Here is a 13,732-nt window from a genome sequence, read left to right as displayed (position 1 = left end):
TAACCTTCAATTTCATCTCGTCATTGATTCTCTGATTTTTAAGAATGTTGTGTTGTAACAAAGGTGAAATATCGATGTCCTCATCTTTTTTCGTCCGACCAGGAATACTCTTTGCATTTGCAGAAGGTAACTGAAATGAAATACAAGAGGTTATAGGCATAAAACCGTGAAAGTGACATTTATGTGTGTCAGTATACAAAACTGGAATCCCACAAAGAAATTCAAATATGTGAAAAAAAAAATATTTACAATATACAAAATAGAAAACTTTTAAATTACAAAGCATTTGACATTATTTTTGGATGCAACAGCCCCCTGTCCCATAGATGTTGAAAAATACCCTTTTTTGGCATTTCCATTAAAAAAAATTGAAAAAAAAACAACAGAGAGACTTAAGGATTTTGAAAAGCACATTTTGCACAAAACACCTATATTTTAGTGAATTAATGACTCAGTTTCCGTCTATAAAATAACCTGTCCTTCCATAAAAGCAGACAATTCAGTTGAATTTGCTTTGATTATTCGACATTGTTCATTACGCAATCGACAATTTAGAATGGGAAATTGAATTACTAACAGGGTAAATTCTCATCGTAGCATTAATCAAACAGTTCGTGGTAACGAGCTGTAAGTAAGGAGTGACCCGACTCAATAGTAGCCCAAACTCTAAAAAACGGAATTTTGAACAATAGATACATCAAAAGAAAAGGATTTTTATGCTGATTTTAAATATATACGTTTCATCAAGTTTAGTTGTACCAATTAAAAGTTACGAGCCTAAGAAAATTTGTCTTATTTTCGAAAAAAGAGGGAAACATCCCCTAAAAGTAATAAAATCATAATGAAAACCACACCATCAGATTCAAAGTATTAGAGAACCTTACTGTAGAGGTTTCGAGCTCCTCTGCAAAAATGTGGAATTTTGTACTTTTTGCAAGAAGAAAGATCACGGATGCGTCTTTATTTGTTGTTTTTTTCCCAGGGGTGATCGTATCGACCCAGTGGTCCTAGAATGTCGTGAGAAGGCTCATTCGAGCGAAAATTAAAAGTTCTAGTGCCCTTTTTAAGCGCAAAAACAAAAATTAAAGGGCAACTAGACCCCTCGCACGCTCATTTTTTTCCCAAATTCACCGGAAATTTTTTTTGAAAATAGCCATTTGGTTCAGCATAGTCGAAAAAACTAATAACTATGTCTTTGAGGACGATTAAATCCCCCAAAGTCCTGAGGGGACGGGCTGCAGGAGGAAGTTATGAACTTTGCCCATTGTTTACAAATAGTATTGGTTATTGGAAACTATACCGAAGTTTTCAGGGGGTATTTTTTCTGGTGGGTGGGGGGGGGGGGTCGACGGAAGAGTTACGTGGGAGGATCTTTCCATGGAGGAAAAGAATTTCCATGAAGAGGGCGCTGGATTTTCCAGAATTATTTAAAAACAATCAGAAATTAAATAAAAAAACAAGTTTTTTCAACTGAAAGTAAGGAGCAAAATTAAAACTTAAAACGAACGGATATTATTACGTGTATGAGGGGGTTCGTCCCCTCTTCAATACCCCGCTCTTTACGCTAAAGTATTTTTAGTAATTTCAAAAGAGCTATTTATTCTAATGTAACGGCCTTTGTGATTCAGGGGCCACTCTTATAGAATTGGAACAAAATTTGAACTTTAGCATAAAGAGTGAGGTATTGACGAGGGGACGAACACCCTCATATTACCTATATCAGGGAGTTCATCCCTTGTCAATACCTCGCTCTTTACGCTAAAGTTAGAATTTTGTTAAATAATGGACGATATAAACAATAATTTGTTTGTGTCATTTTTCGGCCAATCTTAGCATTTAATTTTATCTCATGCAGCTTAATACGCGGTACCGTAATAAACTTAATATGAACAGAAAATATCACGTATTTGAGGGGGTTGCCTCTCCTCAATAGCTCGCTCTTACGCTAAAGTTTTTTTTAACTTTTAAAAGAGGTTATTATTTTAATTAAACAGCCGTTGGTATTCAGGAGTCATTATTAAACAACTGGAACTAAAATCACACTTTTTGATTATGTCAAACTTTTTTTTGACCGCTGTTAACGCTAAAGTTTTTTATTGATTTAAAAAATAGAGTCGTGAGGAACAGTAAAACTTTAGCGTAAAGAGCGGGGCGTTGAGGAAGGGATAGCCCCTTTCATATACGGAATAATTTCGGTTCGTTTTAAGTTTTAATGTCGCTCTTTACTTTCAGTTAAAAAAACTTGTTTTTTTTATTTATACAGAGAAAAGACCATGGCATCTATGGTAATGGATGGATGCGTATCACCAAAGTAACACTGAACAGCTTTTGTAAAAGATTAATTAAAAAAAACTTTCCGAAAAATAAGTTTTTTAAAGAAAAGTAAAGGCCATTTTAAACTTAAGCTCAGGAGATATGAATACCTGTTAAAATTCAAACTCAAAACGACCAGAAATTACTATTAAAGAATAAATGAAACCTAAAAAGGAACATAAACTAAATAAACAATCATAGCAAAAAACATACAACAAGTAATAATATAAATGAATAAATAGGTTTTAAAGCGAGTAATGCTTTAGAGTGAATATGAAAATCAAGCTCAAAACGAAAAAAATAGTTTGCTATTAAAGTATAAATGAAACTGAAAACGAACAGAAATTAAATAAAATCAATGAGAACAAACATACAATATATATTAATGTAAATGAATAAATGAATCTTAAAACGAGTGAAACTTAAATTGAATATGCAAATCAAGTTTGAATCGAATAAAAATAACTACAAACAAGAGCTTGGGTATCGTCTCACTGCAGAAGCCTAAACCTACTGCGTCATTGGCACCTTACTGAAAACTATATGAGTCTTGAACAGTCTTGGAAAGTATAAACAAAATCAAATTGAATATTAGATATATAATGATATTAATTGTTGAAAGATCCATCAGTTCAAGATTTTTTTTTTTCACTGTAATTTTTATTTTCAATGCTGTAAGAACTGGAAAATAATAAATTTGTAATATACGAGTAATTCGTTTTCAGTGAAGCACCAATGACGCAGAAGGCTTTAGGTTTTTGCAGTTAAAGAAGGGGGCGGTATCCAAATTTTGTTTGTAGTGAAACTATATTTGTCTTGACCAATCTTGGAAAGAACTAATAAACTAAAATGAATATTTGATGCATAATTATATTAATTGCTAAAAGCTTATCAGTTCAAACTTTTACTGTAATTTTAATATTTATTTTCAATATTAAGTACAAAAGAAAACATTTGTAATATAATTCGTTTTCAGTAAAGCGCCAGTGACGCAGTAGGTTTTAGGCTTCTGCAGTGAGGCGATACCCAAACTCTTATTTTTAGTTATTTTATTCGATTCAAACTTGATTTGCATATTCAATTTAAGTTTCACTCGTTTTAAGATTCATTTATTCATTTACATTAATATATATTGTATGTTTGTTCGCATTGATTGTTTATTTAATTTCGGTTCGTTTTAACTTTCATTTATACTTTAATAGCAAAACTGTTTTTTTTTCGTTTTAAGCTTGATTTTCATATTAACTCTAAGCATTATTCGCATTAAAATCTATTTATTCATTTATATTATTACTTGTTGTATGTTTTTTGCTATGATTGTTTATTTAATTTCTGTTCGTTTTGGGTTTCATTTATTCTTTAATAGTAATTTTTGGTTGTTTTTAGTTTTAATTTTAAAAGGTATTAATATATCCTGAGCTTAAGTTTAAAATGGCCTTTACTTTTCTTTGAAAAACTTATTTTTCGGAAAGTTTTTTTTAATTAATTTTTATTCGTTTTTGATTGCAAAAAGTTTCCAGCTTTTATTGCATGGGGGGGGGGTTGCTTACTGTCCCATTATTATTGACTTTAAAAAACGGATCTAGAAATTTCAATTTAAATCGAATGAGGATTTTTTAAAAATAGAAACGATTACCTCTTTGATAAAAAACTTATATATGAACAACAGACTGCATGCATAGCTTGTGGACAGCAATTGACAACTATGAATTGATTGACAATATAGCACCAATAAGAGTGTTTAGATTATTTCACTGGTTGACACAGAGAGAACGTGACTGCTTAGAATGGATCTTAACGGGATTTTTCGAGCAAAAGCAGTTTTTTATCTATAGCAGATTATGTATTTTAAACTTATAATTGGATAATTGTAATAAATTTACTGTGTGTTCTTCCCATACAAAACTTTACCTTATTAAAGTCTTTGGGGTTGGGGGTGGCGTAGTTGGCAGAAGGAAGAAAGCTTTAGCGTAGACAGTAGGAGAGGGGGAGGGGGATGTTGGAGACTCATCCAATACGGGGCGGAACTTCGCTTATCTCCTCCGTTCCCGATTTAGGAGATTAGACAGACTCATTGGGCTGTAGAATGTTGGACCGTTTGAGTTGTGGAAGACGTTAAAATACTCAAAATACTCTATATTTTCAGTTACTGCAGGATTAATTTCATAGATTGTGGAATGGTGAGCCCCCTGGCCCATCATTTGGGTGAGCCTCAAATCATATTATGCAATTTTGATTAATTGTTCCGTGTTATGTGTATATATTATTCAATATATGTTATTTTGAGTAATACTTTTATCGCATTGCGTTCATTTTTAAGGCTTGAGATAAAACTGAAACCTTAGCGGAGACAGTGGTGGGGTGAAGTCTCCCCCCTCACATGCATAATTGAGCAGCCACAGAGAAAGTAAAACAAATGAAATTAATCTGTCTTTTGAAAATGTCTTTTTTCAAAAGACCCGAACAAAATCGTCTAAAGGAACCTGAAGTGCTATCTCTGACATTTCCGTTGATTCTTTATTCCCGTTACTTTCAGATGTAAAATTTAGAATAGTATCGAATTGGTTTAGTCGTCCCCTCCCTGAATAATTCACATTTGTAAAGCCCACCCCTGGGAAATTCCCGCCCCCCTCAAAGAACATTTTCTTTTCCTGCTTATAATTCCCCCGCGTTAAATTCCACCCAGCAGAAATTTCCCAGCCGTGGAATATGCTCCCCAAACATATTCCCCTCAGATAATTTCGGATATTAATAAAAATGGAAGCTGAAATTTCTATTCAAGGTCAGAAGCAATACTATAGCGTTACCTAAGAAAAGAGCCATAAGGGTTCAATGAATTAATACTTGGTTGCGTTAGGAGCAAGTTTAATTAACGCAATCTTGCGTTAATTAAGTAAATTACATTACTTTATACTACGTTAGAGGGGGGGGGGCGCCCCTCGCCCCTCCCATGGATCCGCCACTGCCTTACACTCTTTGTTTCTTTCCTTGTTAGGGAGGAGAGCAGATGCCTAATAAGTGTGTGTTAGTATCAAAACATTCTAACTTTCATTGAGCCTTCAGTTATAAACAGAATTAGTTCAAAGGTAGGGGGGGGAAAAAAGGGCGTGGGGGGGTATTTGCCCTTCGATCGATTTTGACTCGTAAGAGCTGGACTAGAACTTCCAATTTCCAATCAAATTAGCCCTCTCTGAAGTTTCTACGACAATGCCTTCCTGCCCCCGGACCCTGGGAGGTTTTTTCGACGCCAGAGTTTTATTACTTAACCTTTGAACTATTTTGAACAAAATTTTTATTTGATGCATTTAGGGCGTGGAGGAGGAGGGGGGCTAGTTGCCCTCCAATCTCTTTTGACTCTTAAAAAGGAACAAGAACTTTCCATTTCCAACCAAATGAGCCTTCTCTAAAGTTTATACGAGTATCCCATCCATAAAAATAGTATGAAGGATTCGGAGAATCCTTAAATTACAACCCTTGCCCTGAGGGCTGTGGGGGAGTTGTCATCCTCAAAGACCTAATTTCCAGCCCTTAAAACCACCTTTAATAAAATGGCTGTCTCAAAATTTTGATTGGAAATGTTTGGGAAAAAGGTGGGCTTGAGAGGGAGGTTAGATGTCCCCAGATCACTTTCAACTATTAAAAGGGCACAAGCCCTTTGAATTTCCAATTGAATGAGCTCTTTTTTGAAGTTTCTACGACACCGCCTTCTATAAAAACCTTATATACCCCCAGGGTATAACTTAAAACCCTTGCCCTGAGGGTTGTGGGGGAGTGTCCTCCTCAAAACCATATTTTCTATCTGAAAATTAACTACGTTGAACAAAATGGCTATCTTAAAATTTTGATTGGATGTTTGGGGGAATGATGGGCGTGGGGGGCCTAGTTGCCCTCCAATCACTTTCGACTATTAAAAAGGGCACTAGCCCTCTGAATTTCCAACCGAATGAGCCTCTTTTGAAGTTTCTACGACAATACCTTCTAAAAAAACCGTATATGCCCCCAGGGCATAACTTAAAACCCTTGCTCTAAGGTTTGTCGGGGAGTGTCCTCCTCAAAAACATATTTTCTATGTGAAAATCAACTACGCTGAACAAAATGGCTACCTCAAAATTTTGATTTGATGTTTTTGGGGGAATGATAAGCGGTGGGGTTGTTAGTTGCCTTCCAATGCTTTTTATCTATTAAATTGGGTAGCAACCCTTAGGAGTTCCAATGGAATGATCTTATTCTGAAATTGCTACGACAGTCCTCTCTATAAAAACATTACATACTATCGGGGTACATCTTACAACCCTTGCCCTAAGGGTTGTGGGGGATTCTCCTCCTCAAAAACATATTTTCTATCAAAAAATCAACTACGCTGAACAAAATGGCTATCTCAAAATTTTGACTGGATGTGTTTGGGGGAATGATGGGCGTGGGGGGGGGGGGGGCTAGTTCTCCTTCAATCACTTTCGACTATTAAAAAGGGCACTAGCACTTTAAATTTCCAATCGAATAAGCCTTTTTTGAAGTTTCTACAACAATAACTTCAATAAAAACCTTATATACCCCCAGGGCGTAAGTGAAAACCCTTGCCCTGAGGGTTGTGAGGGAGTGTCCTCGTAAAAAACTTATTTTCCATGCGGAAATCAACTACGCTGAACAAAATGGCTATCTCAAAATTTTGATTTGATGTATTTGGGGGAATTATGGGCGTGGGAGGGGGGGCTAGTTGCCCTCCAATCACTTTCGACTTTTAAAAAGGGCACTATCCCTTTGAATTCCAAATCGAATGAACCTTTTTTGAAGTTTCTACGACAACGCCTTCTATAAAAACCTTATATACCCCAAAGGCATAACTTAAAACCCTTTCTCTGAGGGTTGAGGGGGAGTGTCCTCCTCAAAAACATATTTTCTATCTGGAAATCAACTACACTGAACAAAATGGCTATCTCAAAATTTTTATTGGATGTGTCTGGGGAAATGATGGGCGTTGGGGGGGGGGGGGGGTAGTTTCACACCAATCACTTTCGACTATTAAAAATCGCACTAGCCCTTTAATTTCCAATCGCAATGAGCCTGTTTTCAAGTTTCTACGACAATGCCTTCTATAAAAAACCTTATATGCCCCCAGGGCATAACTTAAAACCCTTGCCCTGAGGGTTGTGGGGGAGTGTCCTTCTCAAAAATATATTTTCTATCTGGAAATCAATTACACTGAACAAAATGGTTATCTAAAAATTTTGATTGGATGTGTTTGGGGAAATGATGGGCGTGGGGGGGGGGGGGTAGTTTCACACCAATCACTTTCAACTATTAAAAAGCGCACTAGCCCTTTAATTTCCAATCGAATGAGCCTGTTTTGAAGTTTCTACGACAATGCCTTCTATAAAACCTGATATGCCCCCAGGGCATAACTCAAAACCCTTGCCCTGAGGGTTGTGGGGGAGTGTCCTTCTCAAAAATATGTTTTCTATCTGGAAATAAACTACGCTGAACAAAATGGCTATCTCAAAATTTTGATTGGATGTGTTTGGGGAAATGATGGGCGTGGGGGGGGGGGCTAGTTGCACTCCAATCACTTTCGACTATTAAAAAGGGCAAAAACCCTTCTAATTTCCAATCTAATGAGGCTGTTTTTAAGTTTCTACGACAACGCCTTCTATAAAAACCTTATATGTCCCCAGGGCATAACTTAAAATTCTTGCCCTGAGGGTTGTGCGGGAGTGTCATCCTAAAAAATTTGATTGGATGTGTTTGGGGGAATGATGGGCGTGGAGGGGGGGGGGCCTAGTTGCCGTTCAATCATTTAAAAGGCACTAGAACTCTCGATTTCCAATCGAATGAGCCCCCTTTGAAGTTTCTATGACAACCCCTTCCATATGAAGTGCCTCTGGGGAAAAAAATAATAATAAAACATTAGAGCCGTATGGCCATTACTATAGGCAAACGCTACAGCGTTGCCTCTGAAACTATTAAAAGAAAAAAAAAATTCTTCGATGCTTGTTAAAACGAAAAGCAAAGCAAACCCTGGGCTGGTTATCATTTCACCTGTGACCAGGGACGTATCCAGAATTTTTTTCGGGAGGGGGGGGGTTGGTTACAAAACGATTTTTTTTCCCATTTTTGTTACGTTTTTACGAGTCTGACAAACATTACGAGGGAGGGGTTCAAAACCCCTAACTTAGCCAGGGGATAGGCTTAAAATATTACGTAGCTTAAACATGGGGCTATTCTGCTTATTATTTACAAAAAGAAAATATCTCAAGAATGGGTTTTGGGGCCACCAAATTCTCAGAGGACTCTCAGTAGGTGTTTGATATGTTGGATTCTTCAATTGGTTCATGTAAATAAGTAAAAAAAATCCTAAGCAGAATCTCTAACCTATCCGATCCAGAAGTTAGATATAGTTTTTTTTTTGTCACTCCATACAATGGTAATTATTAATTATTCGGAACACACCCAAGAAGTGAAGTGCGATTAATCCTACTGAAATATACCAAAATGTGATGAAAATTAAGGACGAAGAATTAGGTAAAGCAGGCCACGCACAACGCATTATATTCAATACCTAACCTAACCGAAATACCAGCTTTATACACTAAATATTTAATTAAAATATACCTACAACGTAATTTTTTGACTGAGCCTAAACTAATTGTCTCCAAATATAGAAAGCTAAACCGGTTTTTGTCAGATCTTGCAGACCGAATTCTTTTGTGTCTTCCAAATAATTAAGTACCCATCTCAATATAAATATGTTCAATATATTTTGCATCACTTCAATTATAATGGTACTTTTTAACTAAGCAGAGACGACACGAGTAACAAAAGATGTCAAGACTTACCCTTGATTTTGACGGGACCCTGGTAGATGCTGGCTTCTTTTCGTGGCCTCTTACAGTAGCAGCACTGTCATCATCTATGTTAGGTAGAACTAACTTCGGATTAGCTGATTTGGGTCTTGCTGTCGTGGCAAAGCCACTAGAAGTGGGAGGTGGTGGCTGGGGTTTGGCTGGAAGGTTTGGACGCGTTTTGTCGAGCAATCCAATTATTGTGTTTTTCGAGGCAGGCTATAAAAAATATACAGAGACGAATAATTACACTTAATTATTTAATAATTAATTAAAATTAATTATTTAATAATAATTATTAATGACTCCGTTTAATAATTAATTAATTATTAATTACGTTACATTAACCTATGCACATCTTACTTGTAGGTATAATAATTTTTCATAAAGAAAATAGCGTATAAAAAAATTATTCATAAATAAAAACAGCTAAATGGTAATTTCTTATTAAATAGGAGTCATTAGAAAGATACGACCAACAATGGTATGACACCACGGATACGATCACAACAAGTAGTCTTTAGGCACTTTTATTCAGAAAAAAATAGATTCTTTGATCCTGAAGTTGCTTAAATAGAAATGTATTTTCTTCTACAAAAGAAGGAAATAGAGGTCCTTAATACTCTTATACAATAGAGACCATTAATGTCCTCTCAGGTATACCTCCTCATTACATAGCCTGGTGGTTTCAAATTTAGCCTCACATAGTAATGTGAGAATCTTTAATAAAGATTCCATTAAAAACCTCGGGTTGACTTTTGGCCCAACAATTAAAGCTATGCGGGAATTGGTGTTATCGTCAGCACTGGGTAAATTCAGGCAATTTTACGGCCTGTTAGTCAGGGTGAGAGGTCGTTTTGATAGACAAACGCTTGATATAATTTATAATTCAATATTTGCACCTCGGGTATTTTTCATTGTTCCATTTTTGAAGTTTTTAAGTAAAAGTGATAAAAAGCGTATCCGCGTGTACTTTTTTCCGGTTTTGTACACATTTTCTTGGAATTCCTCTATGGTTCAAACATAGGTATATTATACGAAAATTCGGAATATTTGACATTATTGTTAAAATGGATCAACAATACGACCGATTTCTTAGAGGATCTAGAGAGAATAGAATAAATATTCCCCTTAATTGTCTCGTTAATGGAAATTATGTCGCCATTGCTTTAATAAAACAGCTATTTATGTGTTATGTATTATGAGTGTTTATGCATTACGTTTTATAAGTGTTTTTAGTGTTATGCACTAATGAGCTATCATAAGCTATCATGGGCATCCATAAGGGGGAGCAAGGGGGGGCAGCCACCCCCCTGGCTGAACAATGGTGTCATATATTTGTATTAATTTGAAAAACTTTCAACAAAATAAGTTTTCAAAGAAAAGTAAAGAGCTCTATTAATCCAAAAATGGTCAGAAATAAAGTCAAATAGCCTAATCTTCCAAGCGTAAAACTGCCACAAATCACTATCAACAATTAAATGAAACTCAAAACGAACAAAAATTATAATAAATAGCCGATTCAAACTCAAAACGAGCAAAATTAACATTACTAGGGCTGACAGCCCCAATGCCTTCTCAAGACCAGAACATAACTTAGGCTTTACTGAAAAAAAAGACCGTGAATTGTCAGTTTAATATACCTATACTGATATTTATTCCTTAAAATAAAAAAGGGTAAACATAGGTGAGTAACATTTTTTTTTACTTATTAAAGTAAAAAAGTGAAAACTTTTAAATATATTTTGCTTTCAGGGAAATATAAACGGTGTTTGGATGTTATAAAAACATAGGAGTTTTCAGCCCTATCCGTGTTAAATTTTGATCGGTTTGAATTAGACTCGGTTATTCATTGCCATTTCTGTTCATTTTCAACTACATTTATTTATTGATAGTGATTTGTGATGGTTTTACGCTTGGATGATTACTTAACTTTTGATTGCTTAATGGAGCTCTTTACTTTTCTTTGAAAAGCTAGTTTTGTGGAATGCATTTCTGTTCGTTTTTTATTGACAGTCATTTTCATGAAAAACAATTATTTCATATCTTTTCGTTTTTTTTCAATAAGAATCCGTACTTTGGCATAATTGTGGGGGTTCGACATGCCCAATATCCCTAAAGACATAGTTGCTGGACCGTTCTACTATGTTGAACAAATAGTTGTCTAAGAATTTTGACTAGATATGTTTTGGAAATAAATTGGCTTGAGAGACAGGCTGATTGCCCTCTAATCTCTTTTTACTCTTAGAAACGACCCCAGAACTTTTAATTTTGAATCGAATTAGCTTCTTTAAATGTTTCAATAATATTTCTAGCTATAATAGAGTGGTGCTGCCTATGATATTGTATGCCTTTTTGAAAACCTACATATATACAGTTTTTTTGTTTAATTGGAACGCCCCCTAAACACTTCCTATAGTTTTACCTTAATACTCTTAGCGTCATTAGTTACAGTAACTGTAGTTGTAGTACTAAAAGTATACATATAGAGCCTTCTGGCTGATTAAAAATCTCCCACAACTTACTCTTATAGATATAACTTAATAATATAAGTTGTTGTTAAGATATTACTTTGTCACCTTTTTGAAAGTTTACATGCTCATAGTTTGTTTTTGTTTAGTTCAATCCCCACCGAAATATTTCTTATATTTGATTACTGAAGACATTGTTATATTCTGTTTGGACTATTGGCTACAAAATGGCTGTCTCCCAATTTCGATTGAATGTGTTTGGGGAAAAGAGAATATCAGGCAGAGGGGGGCTATTTTCGCTCCATCACGCCTGACTCTTAAAATGGAACTAAAACTATGCATTTCCAATCAAATGAGCCTCCTCTAAAGTTCACAAGATCACCTCTTCATAAAAACCTTACATCCCCCGGGGCATAGCTCAAAACCCTTATCCCCATACTTTGGGGGTTGTGTCAACCCCAAAGGCTGCGTTATTAGATCTTTGGACTGTTTTTGAGCAAATGGCTATCTTAAAATTCCTATCGAATACATTGGGCGAAAATGTGACGTGGGGGGGGCATAGCTGCCCTTCGATAAGTTTGACTCTTAAAAATGGCTCTTCAACTTCCGATTTCCAATCCAATAAGCCCCCTCTGAAGTTTACACGGCCACCGTTTCCCTAAAAACCTTAAATGCCCTCGGGGCATACCTTACAACCTTTGCCCTGAGGACTGTGAGGGGGCTCTCATCCTCAAAGACATAATTTCTGGACTATTAAACTACGTCAAACAAAATAAGTATTTCGAAATTTTGACTGGAAATGTTTGGGGAAATGATGGATGTGGGGTTGGTTACCCTCCAATCACTTTTGACTATTAAAGAAGGCACTAGCCTTTCAATTACCAACCGACTGCGCCCTTTTCGAAGCTTCTACGACAACAAATGGCCATCTTAAAAATACTATCAGATGCGCTTCGGTAAAATATGACATATGTGCGTGGGGGGGGGGGGGTATTTGCCTTCTGATCACTTTGACTCTTAGAAAGAGCCCTATATCTTCTGAGTACCAATCCAATGAGCCCTCTTTGCAGTTTATATGACCACCATTTCTATAAAAACCTTATGGCGTAACTTACAACCCTTGACCTGAGGGCTATTTAAAGAGGGGGGGTTGAGTTATCCTCAAAGACATAATTTCTAGACCTTTCAACTACACTGAACAAAATGGCTATCTAAAAAAATATGATTGAATGAGTTTGGGTAGATGATTGGTGTATGGGGGGAGGGAGGGCTGGATGACCTCCAATCACTTTTGACTGTTAAAAATGCCAGTAAAACTTCTGATTACCAATCAAATGAGCCCCCTCTGAGGTTTATATGACCACCCTTTCTATAAAAAACTTTATATCCCCACAGGGCATAACTTACAACCCTTGCTCTGAGGGTTGTGGGAGCGGGGGGGGCTGTCATTCTCAAAGTCATAATATCTGGACCTTCAAACAACACTGAACAAAATGGCTATCTAAAGTTTTGATTGGATGTGTTTGGGGAAGTGATTGCCGCGGGGAAGAGGGAGCTGGTTGCCCCCCCATGAGCTCTTTTGCAATATCTTAGGCAGCGCTATCGCGCTGCCTAAGATATTTTGTCTTGAGATTTCAATTATACAGCATTGGAAGTGCCGATTAGACAAGGTACCCCCCTCCCCCTCCCCTAAAATTCAGCCTATGGGCGCCCATGTAAGCTATTTATTATATATTCATGAGTTATTGAGTATTATGAGCTACTTGTTGCCGCCCTTTTCGTTAGAAGTGTAATTTTGTATTTTTTATTGAGTTATTGTATTTTATATGAGTTATTGAGTATTATGAGCTACTTGTTGCCGCCCTTTTCGTTAGAATTTTAATTTTTTTTTTTTTTTTATTGAGTTATTGTATTTTATATGAGTTATTGAGTATTATGAGCTACTTGTTGCCGCCCTTTTCGTTAGAAGTGTATTTTTGTTTTTTTTTATTGAGTTATTGTATTTTATATGAGTTATTGAGTATTATGAGCTACTTGTTGCCGCCCTTTTCGTTAGAAGTGTAATTTTGTATTTTTCAGTTTTCTTTTCATTTATTTCCTATACTCCTCTGT

At 36.0% G+C, this 13,732-nt stretch overlaps 1 protein-coding gene across 1 annotated transcript in view; it reads right to left on the bottom strand.

The window, feature by feature from the left end:
* msps (msps cytoskeleton-associated protein 5) overlaps positions 1 to 13,732 on the bottom strand; it is a 226,699-nt gene that overhangs the window by 14,966 nt on the left and 198,001 nt on the right. Inside the window, exons 19-20 of the mRNA XM_089101805.1 lie at positions 9,144 to 9,368; positions 5 to 130 (exon numbers count right to left, since the gene is read on the bottom strand). Coding sequence (XP_088957931.1) covers positions 5 to 130; positions 9,144 to 9,368 — 351 coding nt within the window. The remainder of the gene's footprint in view (positions 1 to 4; positions 131 to 9,143; positions 9,369 to 13,732) is intronic.

This window comes from Artemia sp. Qi Xiang Cuo, chromosome 2 (genome assembly GCF_049724085.1).
Source record: "Artemia sp. Qi Xiang Cuo chromosome 2, ASM4972408v1, whole genome shotgun sequence".
Taxonomy (NCBI): domain Eukaryota; kingdom Metazoa; phylum Arthropoda; class Branchiopoda; order Anostraca; family Artemiidae; genus Artemia; species Artemia sp. Qi Xiang Cuo.
Note: the sequence above shows the minus strand (reverse complement) of the source record. Positions and strands in the feature narration are given on the sequence as shown.